General features: G+C 32.3%; 3 protein-coding genes across 13 annotated transcripts; 1 reads left to right on the top strand and 2 right to left on the bottom strand.

Moving 5' to 3' along the window:
* Positions 1-1007: 1007 nt before the first annotated feature.
* LOC124831994 (protein DETOXIFICATION 16-like) lies at positions 1008-4100 on the top strand. Its single transcript, XM_047306097.2, has 8 exons — positions 1008-1361; positions 1618-2162; positions 2291-2377; positions 2481-2537; positions 2690-2928; positions 3371-3489; positions 3570-3656; positions 3751-4100. Exons 1-8 carry the CDS (start codon positions 1065-1067, stop codon positions 3808-3810), a joined length of 1491 nt encoding a protein of 496 aa, XP_047162053.1. The 5' UTR covers positions 1008-1064; the 3' UTR covers positions 3811-4100.
* Positions 2870-14583, bottom strand: LOC124831990 (transcription factor-like protein DPB). 9 transcript variants are annotated; one of them, XM_088102984.1, is made up of 12 exons: positions 14552-14583; positions 14298-14423; positions 14133-14200; positions 11305-11384; positions 9206-9272; positions 8985-9055; positions 6925-7015; positions 6083-6145; positions 5873-5995; positions 5666-5734; positions 5413-5510; positions 2870-3005 (listed from the first exon to the last, which is right to left on the bottom strand). In XM_088102984.1, the coding sequence occupies exons 4-12, from the start codon at positions 11331-11333 to the stop codon at positions 2972-2974; spliced, it is 645 nt and encodes a 214-aa protein (XP_087959110.1). In that variant the 5' UTR covers positions 11334-11384; positions 14133-14200; positions 14298-14423; positions 14552-14583; the 3' UTR covers positions 2870-2971. The 9 variants fall into 9 exon arrangements, 7 of the variants coding, with proteins under 7 accessions (XP_087959110.1, XP_087959108.1, XP_087959114.1 ...); XM_088102982.1 differs by lacking the exon at positions 2870-3005 and having other exon boundaries at positions 5240-5510; XM_088102988.1 differs by lacking the exons at positions 2870-3005; positions 6925-7015; positions 8985-9055 and having other exon boundaries at positions 5240-5510.
* Positions 14584-16420: 1837 nt separating this feature from the next.
* On the bottom strand, positions 16421-21870 carry CDKD1;3 (cyclin-dependent kinase D1;3). 3 transcript variants are annotated; one of them, XM_088102981.1, is made up of 8 exons: positions 21712-21870; positions 20209-20500; positions 19346-19644; positions 19144-19252; positions 18306-18431; positions 17689-17924; positions 17297-17611; positions 16421-16956 (listed from the first exon to the last, which is right to left on the bottom strand). In XM_088102981.1, exons 2-8 carry the CDS (start codon positions 20311-20313, stop codon positions 16899-16901), a joined length of 1248 nt encoding a protein of 415 aa, XP_087959107.1. In that variant the 5' UTR covers positions 20314-20500; positions 21712-21870; the 3' UTR covers positions 16421-16898. The 3 variants fall into 3 exon arrangements, with proteins under 3 accessions (XP_087959107.1, XP_047162072.1, XP_047162073.1); XM_047306116.2 differs by lacking the exon at positions 21712-21870 and having other exon boundaries at positions 20209-20583; XM_047306117.2 differs by lacking the exon at positions 21712-21870 and having other exon boundaries at positions 17376-17611; positions 20209-20573.
* Positions 21871-21966: the final 96 nt, after the last annotated feature.

Genomic DNA, 21966 nt, shown 5'->3' with positions numbered 1-21966 from the left:
AATTAAAACAAATATTTTTAAAGAGAAAAATATATCATATCATGCTATAAAACAATAAATACTCCCATACGAGGATATATCAAAATTTTCTAAAATATACTAAAAGAAAATATGACTCTATCTCCTAACAAAAGAAAAGGTAAATGTCTTACTTCAAGAAAGAAAAGTAAAGAAAAAAAAATACTATTTCATTAATTTCATGTTCGGTGTTATTGATATGATATTTTTTTATTTCGTAACAAATTTAATACTTTTATAATCATATATAATTGTTTAAATGATTAATAGATAATCAAACTTTTAATATTAGTTTTAAAATAAAATCATATTCAATAATTAATATATAACTTCTGTTACTTAAAAATGTAACACTCAAACATCATGGCCACTTGATTATTATCTCTAACAAATTTAATATTAAAGTTTCCAAATTTTATAATATTAAAATATAAATTGTTAAGTTGAAAGATAGTTATACAAGTGAAACTCCATAATCTGCAAGCCATAGAACAAAATACAATATGAACAACCCTAATCTGCAAAATTATGAAAAAATAAAAATTAAAAATTAACAACAGATAAACCATAAAAGAGCATAAAAAAACATCTAAAAAGGGAGAGCGAGAATTAAAAATCAAGGGAATCTCCATCATCCGGTTTTTGCCCTTTTTCGTTTTGTTTAAAGTTTATTAATAATTTGAAGAAGAAAAATGGAAAGACTATTTTTATGAATTTAATTTATTAGTTGTTATATATATATATATATATATATATATATATATATATATATATATATATGGCATTTTATAAATTATGAAAAATTTTAATTGTATTTTTGGGAATACAATTATGACTTATTTAATTTCTCTAACTTATTTTTCCTTTCTGACACAAAAAGAGTTTATCCAAAGAGACGGAAATTAAATATCTAAAAGCGTGACAAGAAGAAGACAGAGTACTACTGTATCTATTCCTGTGTCATATCTTATAAATATCTCTTTTAACACTTTCTGTATTACTATTTATGGTGTCCTAAACTCGTGTCTGTGTCTTCCAACGAAGCAATGGATAGAGAAGATCAAAAGTCATGTATACAATCTCCATTGATACATATCACAGTTGAAGATAAGCTCAAAGTTGATAGCATACAACTAAACCAGAACAAGGCAATAGAGAGAGCTGAACTCTGTGAAGAACTGAGGAAACAGTTATGGCTAGCAGGGCCTTTAGTATCTGTTTCTATATTAAATTATTCCCTACAAATTATATCTGTAATGTTTGTGGGGCATCTTGGCCAATTGCCACTCTCTGCTGCTTCAATGGCTACCTCCTTTGCCTCTGTCACTGGTTTTAGCTTATTGGTGAGTTGTGTTATTGGTTTTCTTGTCTTGTATAATATTAGGTAGAAATAAGAACGTAGAATACTTGAAGATCCATTAATCTATTGTTTTAATATTTTGAATAGAAAATGATGTCAATTCTTTATATGATTAGTCTCATATTTTATCGGTGTTTATCTCCATAATGAACCTCTTTCATGATAAACCCACAACATGTATAGTGTAGCTGAACACTACATGTTTTCTCTGAGATATTTTTGTGTTTTTGTTCAAATAGGTGGGAATGGCAAGTGCTTTGGATACCTTGTGTGGCCAATCATATGGAGCAAAGCAGCACTATATGTTAGGCATACACATGCAGAGGGCTATGCTTGTTCTCATGATTGTTAGCATACACCTTGCATTTATTTGGGCAAACACAGGATCTATTCTGATTGCCCTTGGCCAAGATCATGAAATATCTGCAGAAGCTGGACAGTATGCTCGGCTTATGATTCCAAGCCTTTTTGCCTATGGTCTTCTTCAGTGCCTCAACAGATTTTTGCAAACTCAAAATATTCTATTTCCAATGGTGTTAAGTTCTGGAGTCACTACTTTACTGCATATTGCTATATGTTGGACCATGGTATTCAAATCTGGACTGGGTTACAGAGGAGCTGCCATAGCAAATGCTATATCCTACTGGATAAATGTCTTCATGCTGATACTCTATGTCAAGTTTTCTCCTTCGTGTTCAAAAACATGGACTGGATTTTCGAAAGAGGCATTGCATGGCATCCCTTCTTTTCTTAGACTTGCAATTCCTTCAGCTTTTATGGTTTGGTATATTCTCTTCACAAATTTTTTATCAACACTCTTTCATGTCAAAGTTACATTGTTTTTTCCAATCCTACACAGTTATTTGTTCAAAAGACAGTTTCTTTATCCATTTTTAATGTTATCTCGAACAGCTTGGAAATGTGGTCATTTGAAATGATGGTTCTCCTCTCTGGCCTTCTTCCAAATCCAAAATTGGAAGCATCAGTGCTTTCTATCTGGTTAGTCAGTATCATATTGAACATTTATTTTGATACAATAGTTTTATATTGAGGAGAAAACTAGAAACGCTGTTTCTAATGCACTCTAACATTGGTTAATCAGCCTGAATACTTCGACAACTGTTTGGATGATCCCCTTTGGACTCAGTGGAGCTGTAAGGTGAGTAGCTATTGCAATTTTTTCAAATGCATGATCAATTTTCTATAGAATATACCAAGTTGTCAGAGTTTTCTGTTCTCTTCGTACTTTACCTTGTAGTACTTGTCTTTTTGTGTGGTTGTTGTAGTAATAAATTGCATGATTCTTTGCAGCACTCGTGTCTCAAACGAGCTAGGAGCTGGTCACCCTCGAGCAGCACGCTTAGCTGTGTACTTTGTCTTTATAATGGCAGTTATTGAGGGAACTTTGATTGGAGCAGTGATGATACTACTGCGCAATATTTGGGGCTATGCATATAGTAATGAAGTGGAAGTGGTCCAATATGTAGCTATCATGTTGCCAATTCTTGCGTTATCCATTTTTCTGGATGCACTACAGTGTGTTCTTTCAGGTTTTTCTTGCTTATATTCCTTTCATTTTTGGTCCTAGCAGAGTCATGTCTGAAATAGCAAATCTTCCAACACAAAACTGCAGAAACATTTTTTCACTCAGTCGAAAGGTTGCTTGCAAACTGAAATACAAAATTGAGTAATGATTATTTGACACGCCTAAATTTTTTACATTCATTTGACACATTTAAATTTTTTACATTCATTTTACATTACCCTTATTTATTTTTTACTCTATTTTTTCTTGAAATAATACAAAAATTTATACTTTTATGACCATTTTACCCTTGTAGTATGTGTCAAATGAGTATAAAAGTGTGTCATGATACTATTTCTCTACAAAATTATGTGTTCAATGCAGATAAATATCTGCTATGTGTGGAAACAATGTTGCTTGTAACTCATTTTCTTGAAGAATAAACATCGTTGTTTACATTAATTCAGGCACAGCTAGAGGATGTGGTTGGCAAAAGATAGGGGCTTTCATTAACCTAGGATCATACTATTTAGTTGGGATTCCATCAGCTATCTTCTTTTCTTTTGTCATGCACATCGGTGGGAAGGTAAGCAAGTTAAAGTTTTTCTGAATCAGTCTTCTCACTTTTGTGATTTCATAAAAAAATTGTGATTCTACTTTTTGTAGGGCCTTTGGCTGGGAATCATATGTGCACTAGTTGTTCAGGTGTCATGCCTATTTGTAATTACAACACACACTGACTGGGAGCAAGAGGTAAACTTTTGCCTTTTTGTTATAACTTTGCATCTTCCTTTAAATTCTTATTCTGATGTGGTTGTGTTTTTCTGGAATCTGCTTTCATTTTCAGGCAAAGAAGGCTAAAGAAAGAGTGTACAATTCAATGACAGCAGGGTTCATAGTCTCATGAGGGAGAGAGTTTTGGCACATGGCAAGAGAATCTGATTAACCATGCATTCAACCAAAAACAAGTTTCTCACATGAAGATATCTTCCTATATATGTTTGTAGCTTTTACATAGCAATATAGCATTAAGTTTCTTCACTATGTAACATCTTTGTCTCCGACAATTACCAACTTCTTATTCATGCACAAAGCAACTCTAACATAGCAGGAATTAAATATTGCATCTAAGGCCAGAAAAACACTTAATTTCATACATGAACTCCAATTCAAAGCATGCACCTGATTGTATATGTATCACCAGTTATTGCGCCAATTAGACATTGAATAAAGGCATTAATGCACAACACAATTCTGACTGGTCAGTTTTTAATGCACACCACAATGTCTATTCTCAAACAGCACCGAACGATCCAATAGCCAAAATAAAGTGCAGTAGGGCTATAGTGTTATCCAAAGTTCAATAAGCCATGCAATCATTAGAAGTAACTAGGACTAACATCATAATTTTCAAAAAAATCCAGAAGGATAATAAAAGTAATGGGAAACATAAAAAAATGATAAAAATGCACGAATCTTTCTGTGTTAATTAATTTATCTAAATGTAACAGAAAAAAAGAAATTCTTTGTCGAAAAGTAATATTTTTGTTCCCGATCCAAAATATTACATTCTGTTTTGCAATTGCATGGCTCCTTATATATGATTTCATCATTTATTAGTGTTTGGTGAAGATCATTTTGATAATTTATCTAAGTGTCTTGATTTTGTCTCAACACCATAATAAAGTTTCATACAGTAAAGTTTCATGTTGAAAATTTTAGAAGTATATAGAGAGAGAAAAAACATGTTTTGAAGTATTCATTCATTTAGACAAATAAGTTGTGAAGTTTTTTAAAGTGAGGTGTGGGTGATCTATGAAAAATATGATTAAAAAAAAACTAACATTTGGTTTGATTCGGTTTGATATTTATTATAAATATAAAACGAATATTAAGTTGTATATTTTATTGGAGTTAATGTAAAGAAAGTAGTGAGGAGCTGTCTCTATGTAATTGCAATAATTAGAGATATGTGTAAATCGTTTTATTTATGAGTCTATCACTAGGTTTGTTTAGTGAAGAAATATATGTCTCTACATATATTTCTTTAGTTAGTTACTTTCTTGCTTAAGGGTGCGCTCGATCTTCCTAAACCTTTGTAGTCTACAACTATCATCATAATAAATCTTGTATAGATATCCATAAGCCTAGAGCTGAAAAAGTGACTAACTTACCTAAGAAAAGCAAAATAAATGGAATAAATATTATTAGTAACCCTAGTAACTACATTTATTTTCAAATGTCAAGTTCTAACAAATGTTCATAACAATGGTGAAGAAAAAATATTCTACTCAATTTACCCAAGAAGCAGAACTGAGGTCTCATCACTTGTAATCTAAACTTTAGGCCTTAAGCCAACATATTAAGTGAATGGTGACCAGTTACATCAGACTTAAGACCAAGGAGATATAAGCATAGGCACTATCTAACAAATCAAAGATCCAAAGCGGAAAAATTAGAAACTATTTGTAGTGGACAAAATAACCAAAGACAGTACATCATAGCATACCTGCACCAGAATGAAGGGTAAAGATACACCTCATTGGGAGCATTCCCAGAGCTATATAACTGTTCATTTCGTTCAATAAGTTTCTGAAGACCTATGTACTTCATAAATTAATACAAAAGTTAGCAAACAGAAATCAAACATTATGTAAAAAAATCCATAGGGCCTTCTTACAAAAGAGTTGCAAATTTGAAAACGTAAACTAGGCACAGGAGTTCAAACCCAGACTAAATCCACTATTGATAGCGGCCCTTACTTGATCCTCCAGCTCTTGCAAATAGGATGCTTTCTTTTCAATTTTATTCCTTAGCCCAAGACGTTCTGTCTGTTGAACTGATTATGAGTTAAAATTATAATTTGATTTTTTTTGTATTATTCAGAATAACAGAGAGCATCAAGTGAAATCATGTACCAAAAATAAAACAACCTGTTTACAAACCTTTAAATCTTAAATATTGCTTACACTTGTGCGAGCAAGACCCTTCCATTGTATTTCCTTTTTATCCTTAGAAATAATATCCATTGCCATTAGAACATTCAAAGCACCATAAACCCTCCGACGGATATTTTTCTCGTCATATTGTTGCTGTCAAATGTTAATCCGAAAACATCAAGTCCATAATATTAATCTTTACGCTCTCGGTCTGAAAGAATTTATACAAAAGGAAAAAACCTGATCAGGAGTTGAAGCACCATTGCTTGGATCAGCAAATTCCGATACAAGTTCATCGGCTACCTGAATACAAGCACAATCCACATCAAATTTATAAAAATAAAGAATAGTTATATGACGGTGTAAAACCTTTACATTAATATGACAGCTAAACTCAAAAGTTACTAGATGAATTACATCTCTAGTGAAACTAGATTGCATAATGAAGAACTCATCAAATGGGAGCAATATCACACTATTTGTATTTCTAAAATGGCTAATTAGGGATTGAGTTTTGATCTAATGATGACAGGTTTCTGTACCTAGCTTCATATACCTCGTTTCGTAAGAAGCAATTAGTATTTCTTATGTATAATGTAGCAACAGATGTAAGCACAGAATAAACCTCAAATCAGTGAGTGATTTGAAGAAGAGACTTGTATGTGAGCTCTGCTTCGACCTTTAGAATTAATAACAAAAGATGTCCTACAAAGTTTCAAAACAATGCAAAACCTCTCAAATTTTAAGCAATAAAAACCAAAGCAGCACATCAATTAAGAAAAGACTACAATGTTTTCATAAATGAAACAACACCCTACGCCAGTTATGCTCAGTCTCAGCTTTGTAATGCCTAGAACTGTCATCAACCGTTGAATTAAGAAAAACACCAAAATAAGAATCAGATGGGCTCTGGTCTGAAGTTTTTTTAGCAATGTAGTGTGTAGTTTATTTCCTATGTCCTTGACTGGGCAAGAACATATCACTACCAAAATTTGTAAATCAGTGATTGATTCTATAGACCTAGTTAGTTACAAATCTCATCATTTGGAAAAAATTCCAGAATAAATGAAAGATGAACATACCAGAACTTTAAGTGTCAGTGCTCCATTTTCTTCTGAATCTTTCTTCCTTCTATCAGTTTTTATGGCTAATTTTTCAACTTCAGTTGAATCACTTAACAAATATAGATAAGATGTATCATTATCCTAAAGACATTCATTGAATGATAACTATGAAATATACTTTTATTTAATGATAGGAATTTGAATTTACATATATGCAAACACGCTTATACTATAAATTATAATCCTCAACTAAAAAAAAAACATACATGATTTAATGTCTTCTCATTTTCTTAATTACATACGAGTTATTATTGAATGAAAATTATATAGGCACTGGGTAACGTCCCAAATTATATATAAATATATAATATAGCAGTCCACATTTTTAATATAAAATAACAGTTAGAATAAGACTGTAAATAAGGTATTAAGGTTACAGTCATCCCAGATTTAGTCATAATTTAAAACTAAACACCTTGAGTATTTCAAAATGATAGAACTTAATTTAGAAACTCTTAAACAAACTAAGTTGCAGCATCATCACCATCCAGGGCCTGCTTCAGGGTACCTCATCCACCTCTGCTCACATCCAAGTGGATGATCGTTGCAAAAGAAAAACACACGCAAGCAAAACACAAACACAAAAGCAAGGGTGAGCTAGATATACAAAAATCATGTTATAACAATCACACACAACCTGCAAGTTTAATTCAAAGTTAATGAACCATACAACACCACTTGTTACACTTTACACTTGACTCGTCCAGACTTAGAATGATTGACGAGCTATGGCGGGTCATGCACTCGTGGTGGCCTCTACTGCTTTGCAAAGCCATTGCCAATGGGTTTCACCCTACCACACTCACGAGGTTAGTCTGTTATCACTCACCTTGGGCTATACTGGAAGCACCCAAGACTAGGACCTCCTGCTACTACTCACGACATGATTCAATCCTCTCTACTTGAGAATGATTGACCATTGTAGTTTCAGGATAACCCCCAAGACTGAGCTACCATGCAAATCATTCTAAAACATACCAAGGGCACCACCATGAATCCTCTCCTTGAGGAGCATGAAATTACGTCCAATAACCACACTTTGTTACATTCAACCACCAAACATGTCTCATACATTCACATACTTTCAATATAATAATATTACCACCAGCGTACTATGCATTCCAATCAATCCACACACTTAATTCAACCAAAGCAAAAGCAAAAGAGAAATCTGGACTCAAAGGATTCGCAGAGCGCATCCTACTCGCAAGGCGGGACAAGAGAGTCTCGCACAGCGCACCCCTTAATTCGCTATGCGAATTGACTCGCAGCATACACCAAAATTCAAACCTCTCGCATTGCGCACCCAAGTCGCTATGCGAGAGCCTAGACAGAGACTACCCCTCCCAAAGACTCGCTATGCGCCCAAACTCGCCCTTTGAATTAAAATCTTAGTAGTTCGAGACCATCACCAATCGCATAGCAACAGGATTCGCTATGCAAATCACCAGACATAGAGCAGCACCCTCCAGTCATTCGCACAACGTACCAGCTCGCACAGCGAATGATTTAAACAGAGAGCACCCTCTGCAAGGACTCGCTATGCGAGAAAATTTGCATAGCGACTCTGCATCATTTGCAGAACGCGAATTCTGCAGAATGATGCACTCACAAACCCTCACCATTTCTAGGCCTTTTCTCAAATTTCTAACACCTCTAATTCATGTTTTACACCTAATTAAACTTGTCTAGATGATTATAAACGTTCCTACTATAATTTTAAAGTGATTTAGACTCAATTTCTACTCTAGAACACCAGAATCAACAACTTAGTGACCCAAATTCAATTTTATCACTTGTAACTCGTTTTAGACCAGTTTGATGTTCCTAACAAGTTAAAATTGACCTATTTGAGCTACCCAAACAGCCCAATTGCACTCAAGACCTCTAATGCTCAAAATCACTACCTCACTTCCTCTCAAAGTAGCCTAAAACCCTAATAGTTCACCCAACACAAAGTTCAGCACATCTACATACTTCATAAAAATAAATTTTAAGAAAGACCTAGCTTCCCTTACCTTGGAGTTGAACAACACAGCTCACTGGAATGCCCTAACAGTACCTCGAGTTGTGAGGACTTAACAAAATCCTACAGAACACCACATTGGTGATAGAACAACTCTTAGAGCTAGAATGGAGGGGAGAAATGAAAAAGATGAAAGCACAAGACACATGCAACCAACAAAGATTTCATGTGCTAGGTTCAAGAACAAAGAAGAGGCTGCATGCAAGGACTTACCAGCCTAAAACCCGAAACGAATCGGTCCGTTTCGAAGCCCTCTACGTTGCGAACGTTTCGGCACCACCTGATCGGAAATCTACTGGCTCAGTAAAGAGGAATGGAAGAGAGAAGGCATAGATGTAGTAGAGATAAGGTAGAGAAAAATCTGAAAACTGAGTTTTTAGAGAGAGATAGTGGAAGTAGACTAATGAACCAGGCGGTTCAGAAATCCATATTTATAATAAAATAATAACTCTGGTTCTATTAGTCTAATGCACTAATCCACTCTTTTAATCCAGATTTTAGATTCTCACGCGGTGAAAGATTTAAAAGAAAATATTGGTGTGAAATAAAAGTAATGATACCAAGCGCAAAAAATGTAATTTTAGATAATGAAATATAAGAAATAATAAATATAAACCGCTTCAATAATTTTGAAAATCATAAAAGACGGAAAATGATACTTGGTACAAAAACATTATAAAATAAAAAATAAAAAGAAATACTAAATTATATAAATATAAACTTTTGATAAAAATAAATAAACATTAAAATAATAAAACTTAACCGAAGTGGAAGAGAAATTTTTATTTCATAATAATTGAATAATATGTAAAATAATTGTTGAACAGTTTAAAAATGGTTACTTAAACATTACTATATTTTTAAAACTATAAAAGAATTTAAAATAATAATAGAAAATATGTTAAAAAAACTATAATAAGAAATGGTGTTATGTTATTTGAGAATTTGGAGTTGAAGAACATTTTTCTAATAATTGATTTATCTTTTCTGTTTTCTTTAATTCTTCTTTTTGCAGGCCATACAGAGCAATTGATTGAATCGTCATAAACCTTACTAGCTTGAAACAAAATTGTGATTATCAATATATAAGATCATAATTAAATAAGGTAAAAAAAAATTACTAAAAAAGAAAAAGAAGACAAGGAAAGAAAGAAGCCACAATAAAATTTAGTAAAAGAGACATGTTTTCTTTCCAGAAACCAAATGTAACCTTTCAAGCACTCGTTCATAAATATCAACACAACTTGCATATATCAGTAGAAAGAGATGGCAAATATAAACACAGATTAGAATATAAACAAAAAACATTGCAAATGGCAGAGGAAGGTTAGAAGAGGTTACATGAACAGACCAGAATCGGCAAGAAGGAAGAAACAGATATTCTTTGAAAAAACAAGTTTAGTTTAAAGAAAGTCATACATAGTACAAGACCAAAAATCAATCTCAGTGAGAATTTACAGTAGAATGTTCATAATCCTTACCAATAGAAGAATCTGAAAATTGAACCCAATTTTCAATTCGACACAGCCCAATACAGTAGTTTCACAGTCATGAGACAGCAGAATGTAGACTATGTTTAGCAAGAATGATTGAGACACAGAAGAAAACTAAGGCAAAATCAAAAGATGTGTTAAATAAGGTCAAAGAATTTATAAAGAAAAACAATAAACTCTGAAAAAAAGCATAATCGAAAAAGAGATAGAAAAAGAAAGATACTAGGAAGACCCACAGAAGAGAGAGTAGGATGAGCGTTGTCCTTTTCTTTTCGGAAATCATGTTATGATATAAAAATAGTTGGACTTTTTCTTTTCTTTTAATACATCATATTTTTATTTAGAATACTTTTTACTATGTTGTAATGATTATTGTTTTATGTTTTACGCCTTAGTAATTTTTAAAAATTTAATACCTTAAAATATTGTTTTCAATTGAATTTAAAATATTTTTAATATTCGTAAACGTTATTTTTAATTTAAATATTTTTGTAAATTTATTTAGTCGCATAGAAACACTATCTATTTTAATATCAAGTGAATTATTTAACCAGATGTAACTGTGATGTAAATTTTTAAATATATATATTATCATCTTTTTAATATATCTTATGCATTATCTTATGACTTTAATTCAAGCAAAAAGGTTTAACAACAACCTAATTAACAAGTACGAACATCAATACTTTCTTTTTTACTAAAAAACTATTTGCAGTTAGTAATTTATTTTATTTATATATGAGTTAAGAAAGTAAGTGTAAACTCATTCCAAATATATTTAGCTGAATTCCAGAATAAATGAAAGATGAATGAACATACCAGAACTCTAAGTGTGAGTGCTCCACCATTTTCTTCTTGACCTTTCTTCTTTCTATCAATTTTTATGGCTAATTTTTCACCTTCAGTTGAATCACTTAACAAATATAGATAAGAAGTATCATTTATCCAAAAAGCATATTGAATAATAACTATGAAACATACTTTTCTCTAAGGATAGGAGTTTGAATTTACATATACACAAACATTCTTGTACTATAAATTATAATCCTAAAAAAAGCATACATGATTTAATGTCTTCTCATTTTCTCAATTACGTACGAGTTATTATTGAATCAAAATTATACAGTTAAAGATTTAAAAGAAAATATTGGTGTGAAATAAAAGTAATGATACCAAGTACAAAAAATATAATTTTAGATAAAGTTAAATATGATTTTAGTCCCTAAACTATGAAGTAATTTTGTTTTTAGTCTCTCTTTCAAACTAAGATACCTTTTAGTCTTTATCCTTTAGGAAAACATAATTTGTCGTCCTAAAAAACGAATAGCGTTAAGTAGAGGTTGAGCTGGCGATTGCTATGGCTCGAGTGAAAGAAATTAGGGTTGGTGTTCGATCGATTTGCTTTGGTGATTGTTGTGGCTCGAGTGGTCTCAAGGGTGAAGAGCAACGACGGGAAAGAAGCTTCAAGAGCATAAGGTTGGATTTCATCTTCTTCAACATTGTTTTGGCTGGAGTGGTTGGTGATTATTTACTTTCGCGATTAGGATTCGTCTTCCATCAAACAAGGTAATTATTTACTTTTGGTTTAATGTGGATGCAGTGTTTGTGGTGCATTGTGTGTGTAAATTTTTCATTTTACCATGTTTTGGATGCATTATTCATTAAACAGGTAATTATTTTTCATTGTCGATGCAATGATTAGCAATGGTTTTTGACGTTTCTCTGCATCACATGGGGAAGTTCATGAAGAACAAGGTAATTCCTTTTATAACATGTATTTCTCCTCCCACATATTCTAGCCCATCCTTTTATAACATGTATTTCTCCTCCCACATATTCTAGCCCCTTGTTCTTCATGAACTTCCCCATGTGATGCAGAGAAAAATTGTCTTATTGCAGGGACATATATTGGGTCAAAGGAGCAATTCCGTGTTTAAGGAAATAAGGTAACAAAGGATCCATGTCTATTGTCCCGCTTTCCTTGGACAAAAGGAAAATAGATAGTTAGTGAGTGTCAGTGCATGTCCCCAGTCCCACTCCGGGGAGTCTGCATTTCCATTTCCTTTGTAAAGCCATCACTGAGGCACATTAGCCTTTATTGAATCCGACTACTCACTTAGTCAAGCACTCAACGTCAAAAACCATTACTAATCATTGCATCGACAATGAAAAATAATTACCTTGTTCAATGAATAATGCATCCACAACATGGTAAAATGAAAAATTTACACACAATGCACCACAAACACTGCATCCACATTAAACTAAAAGTAAATAATTACCTTGTTTGATGGAAGACGAATCCTAATTGCGAAAGTAAATAATCACCAACCACTCCAACCAAAACAATGATGAAGAAGATGAAATCCAACCTTCTGCACTTGAAGCTTATTTCCCGTCGTTACTCTTCACCCTTGAGATCACTCGAGTCACAACAATCGCCAAAACAAATCGATTGAACACGAACCCTAATTTCTTTCACTCAAGCCATAACAATTGCCAGCTCAACCTCTACTTAACACTGTTCGTTTTTTAGGACAACAAATTATGTTTTTCTAAAAGATAAGGACCAAAAGGTACCTTAGTTTGAAAGAGGGACTAAAAATAAAATCACTTGATAGTTTAGGGACTAAAATCATATTTAACCTTTTTAGATATTATGCAATATTATTGTGAATACAAAAAAATAACGAAATATAAACCGCTTCAATAATTTTGAAAATCATAAAAAACAGAAATATTTGGTACAAAAACATTATAAAAAAGAAAAAATTATGAAATAAAAAATGAAAAATGAAATATTATTATAATTTAAAATTCATTAACAAAAAAGGGAAATATAAATATATTTCAAATAAGTAATTAAGAAAATAAATCATGTAATATTTACAACACAAATATAAACTTTCTATAAAAATAAATAAACATTAAAATAATAAAACTTAACCGAAGTGGAAGAGAAATTTTATTTAATAATAATGGAATAATATGTAAAATAATTGTTGAACAGTTTTAAAATGGTTACTTGAAACGCTACTATATTTTAAAAACTATAAAAGAATTTAAAGTAATAATAATAGAAAATATGTTAAAAAAACTATAATAATAACTGGTGTTATGTTATTTGAGAAATTGGAGTTCAAGAACATTTTTCTAATAATTAATTATCTTTTCTGTTTTCTTTAATTCTTCTTTTTGCAGGCCATACAGAGTAATTGACTAAATCGTGATAAACCTTACTAGCTTGAAACAAGATTGTGATTATCAATATATAAGATCATAATTAAATAAGGTAAAAGAAATTACTAAAAAGAAAAAGAAGACAAGGAAAGAAAGAAGCCACAAGAAAATATAGTAAAAGAGACATGTTTTCTTTCTGGAAACCAAATGTAACCTCTGTTTTTCTGGGTCAATGGTCTGGTTCGATAATATTATGTTTCTCATGTTCTGAAAAAAATAAAGTCGTGTATCGGTAATTGACGAAGGAACATAAAACCATCAAGTTCAAAGAACAAGCACTCGTTCATAAATATCAACAAAACTTGCATATATCAATAGAAAGAGATGGAAAAATGGCAAATATAAACACAGATTAGAATATAAACAAGAAACATTGCAAATGGCAGAGGAAGATTAGAAAATGTTACATGAACAGAGTTGAGGGAGGCATGCGACTTCAATCCAGAATCGGCAAGAAGGAAGAGACAGATATTCTCTGATTAAACAAGTTTAGATTAAAGAAAGTCATACATAGTACAAGACCAAAAAACAATCTCAGTGAGAATTTACAGTAGAATGTTGATAATGCTTACCAATAGAAGAATCTGAAAATTGAACCCAATTTTCAATTCTACACAGCCAAATACCGTAGTTTCACAGCCATGAAACAGCAGAATGTAGACTATGTTTGGCAAGAATGATTGAGACACAGAAGAAAACTAAGACAAAATCAAAAGATGGGTTAAATCAGGTCAAAGAATTTATCAAGAAAAACATAAACTCTGAAAATAGCAGAATCGAAAAAGAAATAGAAAAAAAAAAAGAGAAAGAGTGTAGGAAGACGCACAGAAGAGAGAAAAGGATGAGCGTTGTCTTTGCTCTGTGGTGGTGAGAAGTGTAATGAGACACTGCTATTTAAATACACAGAACTCTATTTTACCGCCAGATATTAAATTGTTTTGATTCTCGCGCTTCATATTTCAATTTTAATTTAAATCGCAAATTAAAATTAGATCTTCGTCTTATTAAATGATCATTTTGATGCAAATAAATTAATTGAAAATATGATTAAAATACATTTTTAACTAATAACTCATCTGCGTCTTAAAGATATGGTTAAAAACTTCAAATTTGTTTCTCCTGACTTAAAAATATATAAATAAATTAAGATATCATATTGGTATATAAAATATATTATTGGTATTGGTGATATTTTTAAAATGTTATCGACGTTATTGACGGTAATATATTGTATAAAAGAAAGTTTTAATTAAAATTTAAAAGATATAGTAGTATTTTTATTCAAAAAATATGTTACGTAGAAGGTTGAAGTTTTTTTGTTCTTTGTTTTTAACTCAAGGCTACATTTTCTTTTCTTAGTTTTTTTTTTTTGTCTTCGAGGCTTTAATTTTCTGTTTGTTATTTGAAATTTTTCTTTCAATATATTCAACAATTTCATATTGTTTAAAAATTAAACTAAGAAACAATTTAAACTTAAATACATTTTTTTATATGCCTTTCATAGAATAGTAAAAAAGCTTTGAATTCAAAACAAACTATATTTTTATTTGATATAAAATGTTCGAAAAATCTTCCTAATTGTCTTCATATTGTTTTAATACTTAAATTCTTTGGTAATCAATTACCAAATGCCCTATAATCAATTACTAGAATTATTTTTGCTATTACACAGTCTTGGTAAGCAATTACCGAAGAGTTTATGTCAATTTATACTTCTTGTAATTGATTAGAGTAGGAGTGTAATCGATTATAAGTGAACTTATGTCCCCTACACGATTTTAGCATTGTATAATCTATTACAATATCTGATAATTGATTATTAGAATCTAAAATCGTTTTGAAAGTGTACGACTTCACCTTTAACTATTGTGTCAGGATGTGTAAGAGGTACGACTTCCTTATACAAAGTAGTCTGGTCCTCAGGACTTGTCTAAATGCGCAGATATTTATTTCAAATATTTTTGTCTAGATATGTAAAAAAAACCCAAATATTTATTTCAAAATGAATTCCATGACTATTTCTGGTAATTGTTTGTTTTGTGGTTATAGTTGTCAATAAATCTTCCAACAAATATGGCTTTGTATATGGAAGGAGGATTTAATCATTTATGCACAAAATACCATAACCAAGCACGACTCGGTCATTAGCCAATCTACGGTTATAGGTTTAATCATGCTGATCTTAAAACCTGCAGCCATAGAACTGATCACTGGAACGAAAGCTCTGAAAGGAAGAACCATGGAATATAAAGAGTAAGGAAACTTTCATTTAGATTACTTTTGAACATTGTAATTGCAATGGAAGAGCCAATAACCACTCAAAATGACTATTTAATTCTGAATGAATTCCATCATGATTTCAACAAAGAATTGTTAACATTTATTTTCAAACACGCTATTATCAATTTTTTTTTTTCTTTTTGAAAATCATGAAATCGTAAATGTAACTAATGAAATAAAGATCTCACATGTTTTTCAGTAATCTTCAACTAATAAAGTTGTAATACTGTCAAGTAGCCTCCTACATAACATCCACCAATTTCTTTCATGCCCATCCCATCCCCATCAAAAACTTCAGCTAAATTTAAACCCAAACAGAAGCATCAGAAATATTATAGCCATCATCACCATTGAATCAACTGAGTCAACCGTCATAATGAATATAAAAAACATCAAAAAGTAAAGGTAAAAATCATTCAACAAATTAAAATTGGAATTCAACTGTCTAAAGCACACAGTCGGAATACACACTCCTCCACATGAATATAAAATTTCTTATGTTCAATAATAAATATATGTTTAAATGAAGTTCCCCCAAAACTTATTGTTTTTCAAGCGCCACATACAGTGACAGCTCGAGAATATTCCCTCACACTTTAATGTTTTCCATGAACTCAAGTATACAAGTTCTCTGAAAATGTAAAAAGCAAAAATGTACAAGCGGAACCAGAATGAATGTGTGATATTCTAAGCTTTTTTTTTCTATAGCAGTTACTTTTATGTATCTGAACTACAACTAATCTTCGGTGACTTCTTCAGTTACATATTTGTTGTAGCGGCACACAGAGACAGATAAAGAATGACATTCTATCAAACCATCGAGAATTCACCACTTTTCTTCAAATGTATTTTATCCTCCATAAGCTTGTGTGACTTGGCTGGCTACAGAATATTCATTCTGGCTGTTGAAATTCTAGATCTAATTTTCTTTTTAAATGTGTTCTATCAGCACTGCAGAACAAAACAAAGGAACCAAAGTTAAATAACACCATTTACATGTAGAAACTAATAGATAAGGAACAACTGACACATTCTTCCACTACCTAGGAACTACAACATATTGTGCTAGCATTGAACATATAGTGTCGTAGCATCTTACAACTTTATCATTGTCAATTGGCAACTTCGTCAGAAAAATATTCTAAGATACTTTTAATATGGTTCTACATAAGCCTCGCCTTTTTGTCTTCATATACCAGTGAACTTAGCAGGATAATTTTATGTTTGACTCTGATAAATTTACAAACTATTAGGCCCTTTTGAATTGATTAGACGATCAATACTATTATACCTGTTAATTGTAGGTCTATTTGGAGGTTTTAATCCAAAGATAGAAAAATCTACAGACATTGGAGCTGATTCATTCTTGCCTGAATTATCATCAGTTGTCTGTCTGAAATCACCAAAACCGCCATCAACCTTATCTGCTTGTTGGGAATTTCCTTCAAACCCATCCCGTTCTGGCATCACTCTCCTAGACTTCCTTGGAGGTGATAATACAGTAGGACCCTCCTGTAAATTGAAATCAGAAGCCTTAGATTCCCTCTTAGGAGCAGGTCTAGGGAGCTTGTCTGGATCTGAAGGCAGAGGAGCAGAAGAAAAGTACCTAAAGTGGAAGAAGAGAGATTAATTATGGAGAAAAGAAGTTTATTGGTGTCTTAATGAGATGCTGAAGGCAGGTACCTATGCTCTAGTGCCTGCTGCACTGAAATTCTAGCTTTTGGATCATATGTAAACATCTTTGATAACAAATCTAAAGCATCATCAGTAGCCATCGGAAACAAAGAACGCAGAGGGGGTGCAGGAACATATTGGTATTCGACGTAATCAGGCAGGTATACCATATCAGGCCACTGAGAAGCTGTTGGAGTGCCAAATGCCGAAAAGATCTTTCCTAATTGATCAATGTCACTTGTACCCTACCAAATGATAGTAACAAACTAGTGAAAAAACAATAATAAACATGATTAATTATTTAAATACAAAATGAAAATGAAGAAATTCAATCAATGCAATGAACTATCTTGGAAATTGTATTAAAACAAGATAGTCACAAAATATAGAGAAGGAATAAATGGAAGCTCAAATAAAAATAATGAATACAAAAATCTTAGCCTACAGCTTCAGGACCATATTCAAGCTCAGTAGAAACAGTTGAATGATTTAAAATTTTCAGACAGAAAAAACTGAATTTCAACTATTTGATAAAGTTAAACGAATATCATGTTCAAATAAATGGACTACACTTTATGTCAAAGCTCATCATCTACTTCAGAACATCAATCATAAAATTTTCTTACCTGCAAAAAGGGTCGACGGAGAAGAAGTTCAGCAAATATACAAGCTGAAGCCCAAACATCAACCCCAGAGCCATATTGCTTGGCACCAAATAATAGCTCAGGAGCTCTATACCACCGAGCAAAAACCTATTCGTGCATATATGATAAGCATAAGTGTTATCTGTACAGAAACTAGAAACCCAATCCACCAATAAAAAGTGAAAAATACACAACATAAGATGAATCATGTTCAATAACATGCAGGTAGCACTTTTACGCCATGAATGTCACCACAATATTCAGTTACCATAGAGAACCACAATCCTAGAAAAGATTCAGCAGAATTTAGTATACTTCCACTTCAATGCTCCAACGTTTGGATCTTCAATTATCTTCTCCCGGTTCCTAAATTTAAAAGCAATGTAAGAAAGGGCATCTCAATGCATGAGTTCCTACCATTAGGTGGGTTGAGGGTTTGATTAGATATATCATATATGCATATGAATCCTCAGTCCTGTGTGCAAAGAGGCTGTCTCCATGACCAGAACCTGTGACTACCAAATCACAAGGCAACAACCTAACCATTTTGTCCAAGGCTTCACCTTTTGTTCAGGCAATAATAACAAAAGATTTCAAGGTAAATATTTGCTTAATTACGGTCCAAGGATTGCTACAAATTCAAACTAAATCATCATACAAGTCATGCCTGACTATAAGGTATATTACTTTCCAATTCTGCAAACTCTAATCATTATTATAGGAAACTTCATTACTTAATGCAAAATAATTGGCAGCAAGTACGATCATTAACGGAATGATTTGACTTTGAAGTTCACGTATTGTAGGAAAAGAAGCGAACCTGATGAGTGAACCTTCTATCTGGGCTTCCAAACATTCGTGCTAAACCAAAATCTGCAAGTTTTAGCTGTCCATTAGATCCTATCAACAAATTATTTGGCTTCATATCCCTGAAAATGTGAAAGCAAACTTTTGAACTCAGAATTTGCGTCAAGTAACAACTTTGTAACGAGCAATCACTAAATAAAAAAAAAATATGGTACCTATGCAAAACCCATTTCTTGTGGCAATAAGCAAGACCTTTTATCGTCATTTGAAGGTAAGATTTTGTATCAGCCGGTGAAAGAAAAATATTTCGATCTCGTATGACAGCTTCAAGGTCCGTCTCCATGAATTCAAACACAAGATGCAAATTCCCTTTATGTGGGAATGCATCTATCAATTCAACAATATTAGGATCCTTAAGCTCTTTAAGAAGCTTTATTTCTCTAAGAGCTGTAAAATTTACCCCTTCTTTCTGCTTGCCAAGTCGAATTTTCTTAATTGCAACTGTCTGTCCTGTCTGTCAACACAATGAATTCATCTCTATAAGAATACCACATCATAATAGTATTATCACTTTCATAACAAATTGCTTGTCCATCGAGACATTAAAGTAAGCATACCTACTGGATACATTTTTGCAAGTTACACAAAGAAAAAGTCATAACTATACCAAACCTATGCTGAAACTAATTAAGAAGTTTTCAGCTCTCACCCCTTGTATTCATACGATCACTAGACAAAAGTTAAGAAGTACGACTTCCTCATACCCAATGACAAACAGCATACGCTTCTTCCTAAATAATTGTTTGAAGCAGACATGATAAAGTAACAAACCCCAAAAATAAATTGTTAAAATAAACACCTCGAATTAAAGTCAGGAACCCAAAGCAAATAAGGCATCTTTTCTTCCTACATGTCTAAGGCCACATACGAATATCTATTTTACTCGGATTCAGCAATTTTCTTTGCACCAAATGAAACTAAAGACCCAATTCTCACAAGCCATAAAAGAGAATAGGGGAAAAATTGACTCTTCAGTCTCGAATTCGCATAATTGAAGAAGAAAGTTTCGGGGGATTACGTGGGTGTCAATGGCTTTGTACACAACTCCATAGGTACCTTCACCAAGAACTTCACGCTTCAGATATCTATCAGCCACTTTTTTGGACGGATCCGGGGCTGCCATTGTTTGTTCCAGACTTTGGAGTTGAAGTTCTTACAAAACGGAATTAAAAATTGAGAATTTACAAGTTGGTCATTTGGATCAAATTAGGGTTACATCAGAAAACGGGTAAAGTTTATGATTTAATTTAACAAGAGAGCTGTTGAAACATGAAGATCGAAGAACTGAAAACAGCAGCAGTGGCTGAAACCTGAAAGTAAAAGCGAATACAGGGAGCGTGAGAGAGCGTCATAAAGAATTAATAAAGAAATAGAAGGAGGTTTAGTATTAATTAAATCATGATTATATTTTTAATTAATTTGAGAAGGTGGCGACTTTAATTAATTTGACAATTCTATTCTCCAAAATCATATTGTTTTGTTGGTTACCATTGATTGAGAAAACTCTGTGGACAAAGGGTGGTCCATGCCCATATGTGTAATGGGCAAGAGAAATTACACAAATACCAATTGAAATTTTTTGTACATGAAAGTTAATTTCGGCAGTTCTGTCTTTTTCATCACTTTAATAGTTTCTCTCTTAATAATTAAAAATAAGTAAAATTATTTTTTAAAACTAAAATATGATGCATATGTTGTCTCATAAATATGTGTGAAAAAGGAAATATCTACCACTGTTTGCCCTCAGTTTCGTTTATGTTTTTTATTATTATTAATCTATTAAAAAAAATGCTCTTGAGCTAGTGATTCTTTTCTCACAGAATAATGACAGATGAATCATTAAATAGACGGACCTACAAGCAAGAGTTCAAGAAACTTCAAGAAAATCTGCATTAGTCATTACTTTTGAAGATAAAAGAATGAAAGAATTTTAAATTTCTGAGTTCAGATGAGTATTTGCTGTTTAATGAGAAGATTGAACAGTGTTTATATTCATAAAAACTCTTCAAAACTTCGGAGATTAATCATAGAATCAATGCAAAATTTGCGATTCTTTTTGCCCCTGGTGAGATAGAGAATACATAGAAATTGTTTTCTTATAAGAATGTCTGTAGTATTTACATTCTGTGTGTTGTTATGTGCCTAAGACCAAAAGGACTAGGAAGCTTGACGTCAGAATCTCGGACACAAACTATCTAATATCTATTTTATTCACAGACAAGCCTAGTGATTCGACAAATTTGAGGCTGAGTTCGAAACTTTTTCTCACATCTAATTCTATAGAATCTATACCATATTTTTCTTGAACTCTTCATTTTGTTTTCAGTTAATTCATTCAGAAATAGAAATACAGCAGCATCGATCTATATGACAGTTGAAAGAGACATGTGAAAAATTGATTCTAGTTAGGCTTCAGCACGTAAGTGCAATAAGCATAAACTATGAGAAGATGGCCAAGAAAACGTGGTCAAAAACAAAAATAATCATTGAGTTCTTCCTGAAAGAAATGAAAAGAAGATACCAGAAAATGTTCCTTATCTCCACGCTGCAACGTTTTTACTTCATAATTGGTCAGATTTGCTCAACTCCCTTACGAAATTGCAGGGTAAGTTTCACTTTCTGAACAACAAGCCTGTCACTTGCCACTTGGCACTTGCGAACAATGAGGACAAAGCAACATTAAATTCTCTGGGACCATTTTGTCTATTAGAAAGCCATTGTCAAAATTGTCTTACTCGTCAGGCCACAATGCAATGACACCGTTCATCCTCTATCC

Source organism: Vigna umbellata, chromosome 1 (genome assembly GCF_029865625.1).
Source record: "Vigna umbellata cultivar VRB3 chromosome 1, Vumbellata_1.0, whole genome shotgun sequence".
Taxonomy (NCBI): Eukaryota; Viridiplantae; Streptophyta; class Magnoliopsida; order Fabales; family Fabaceae; genus Vigna; species Vigna umbellata.
This window is presented reverse-complemented; position numbering and strand designations above follow the sequence as displayed.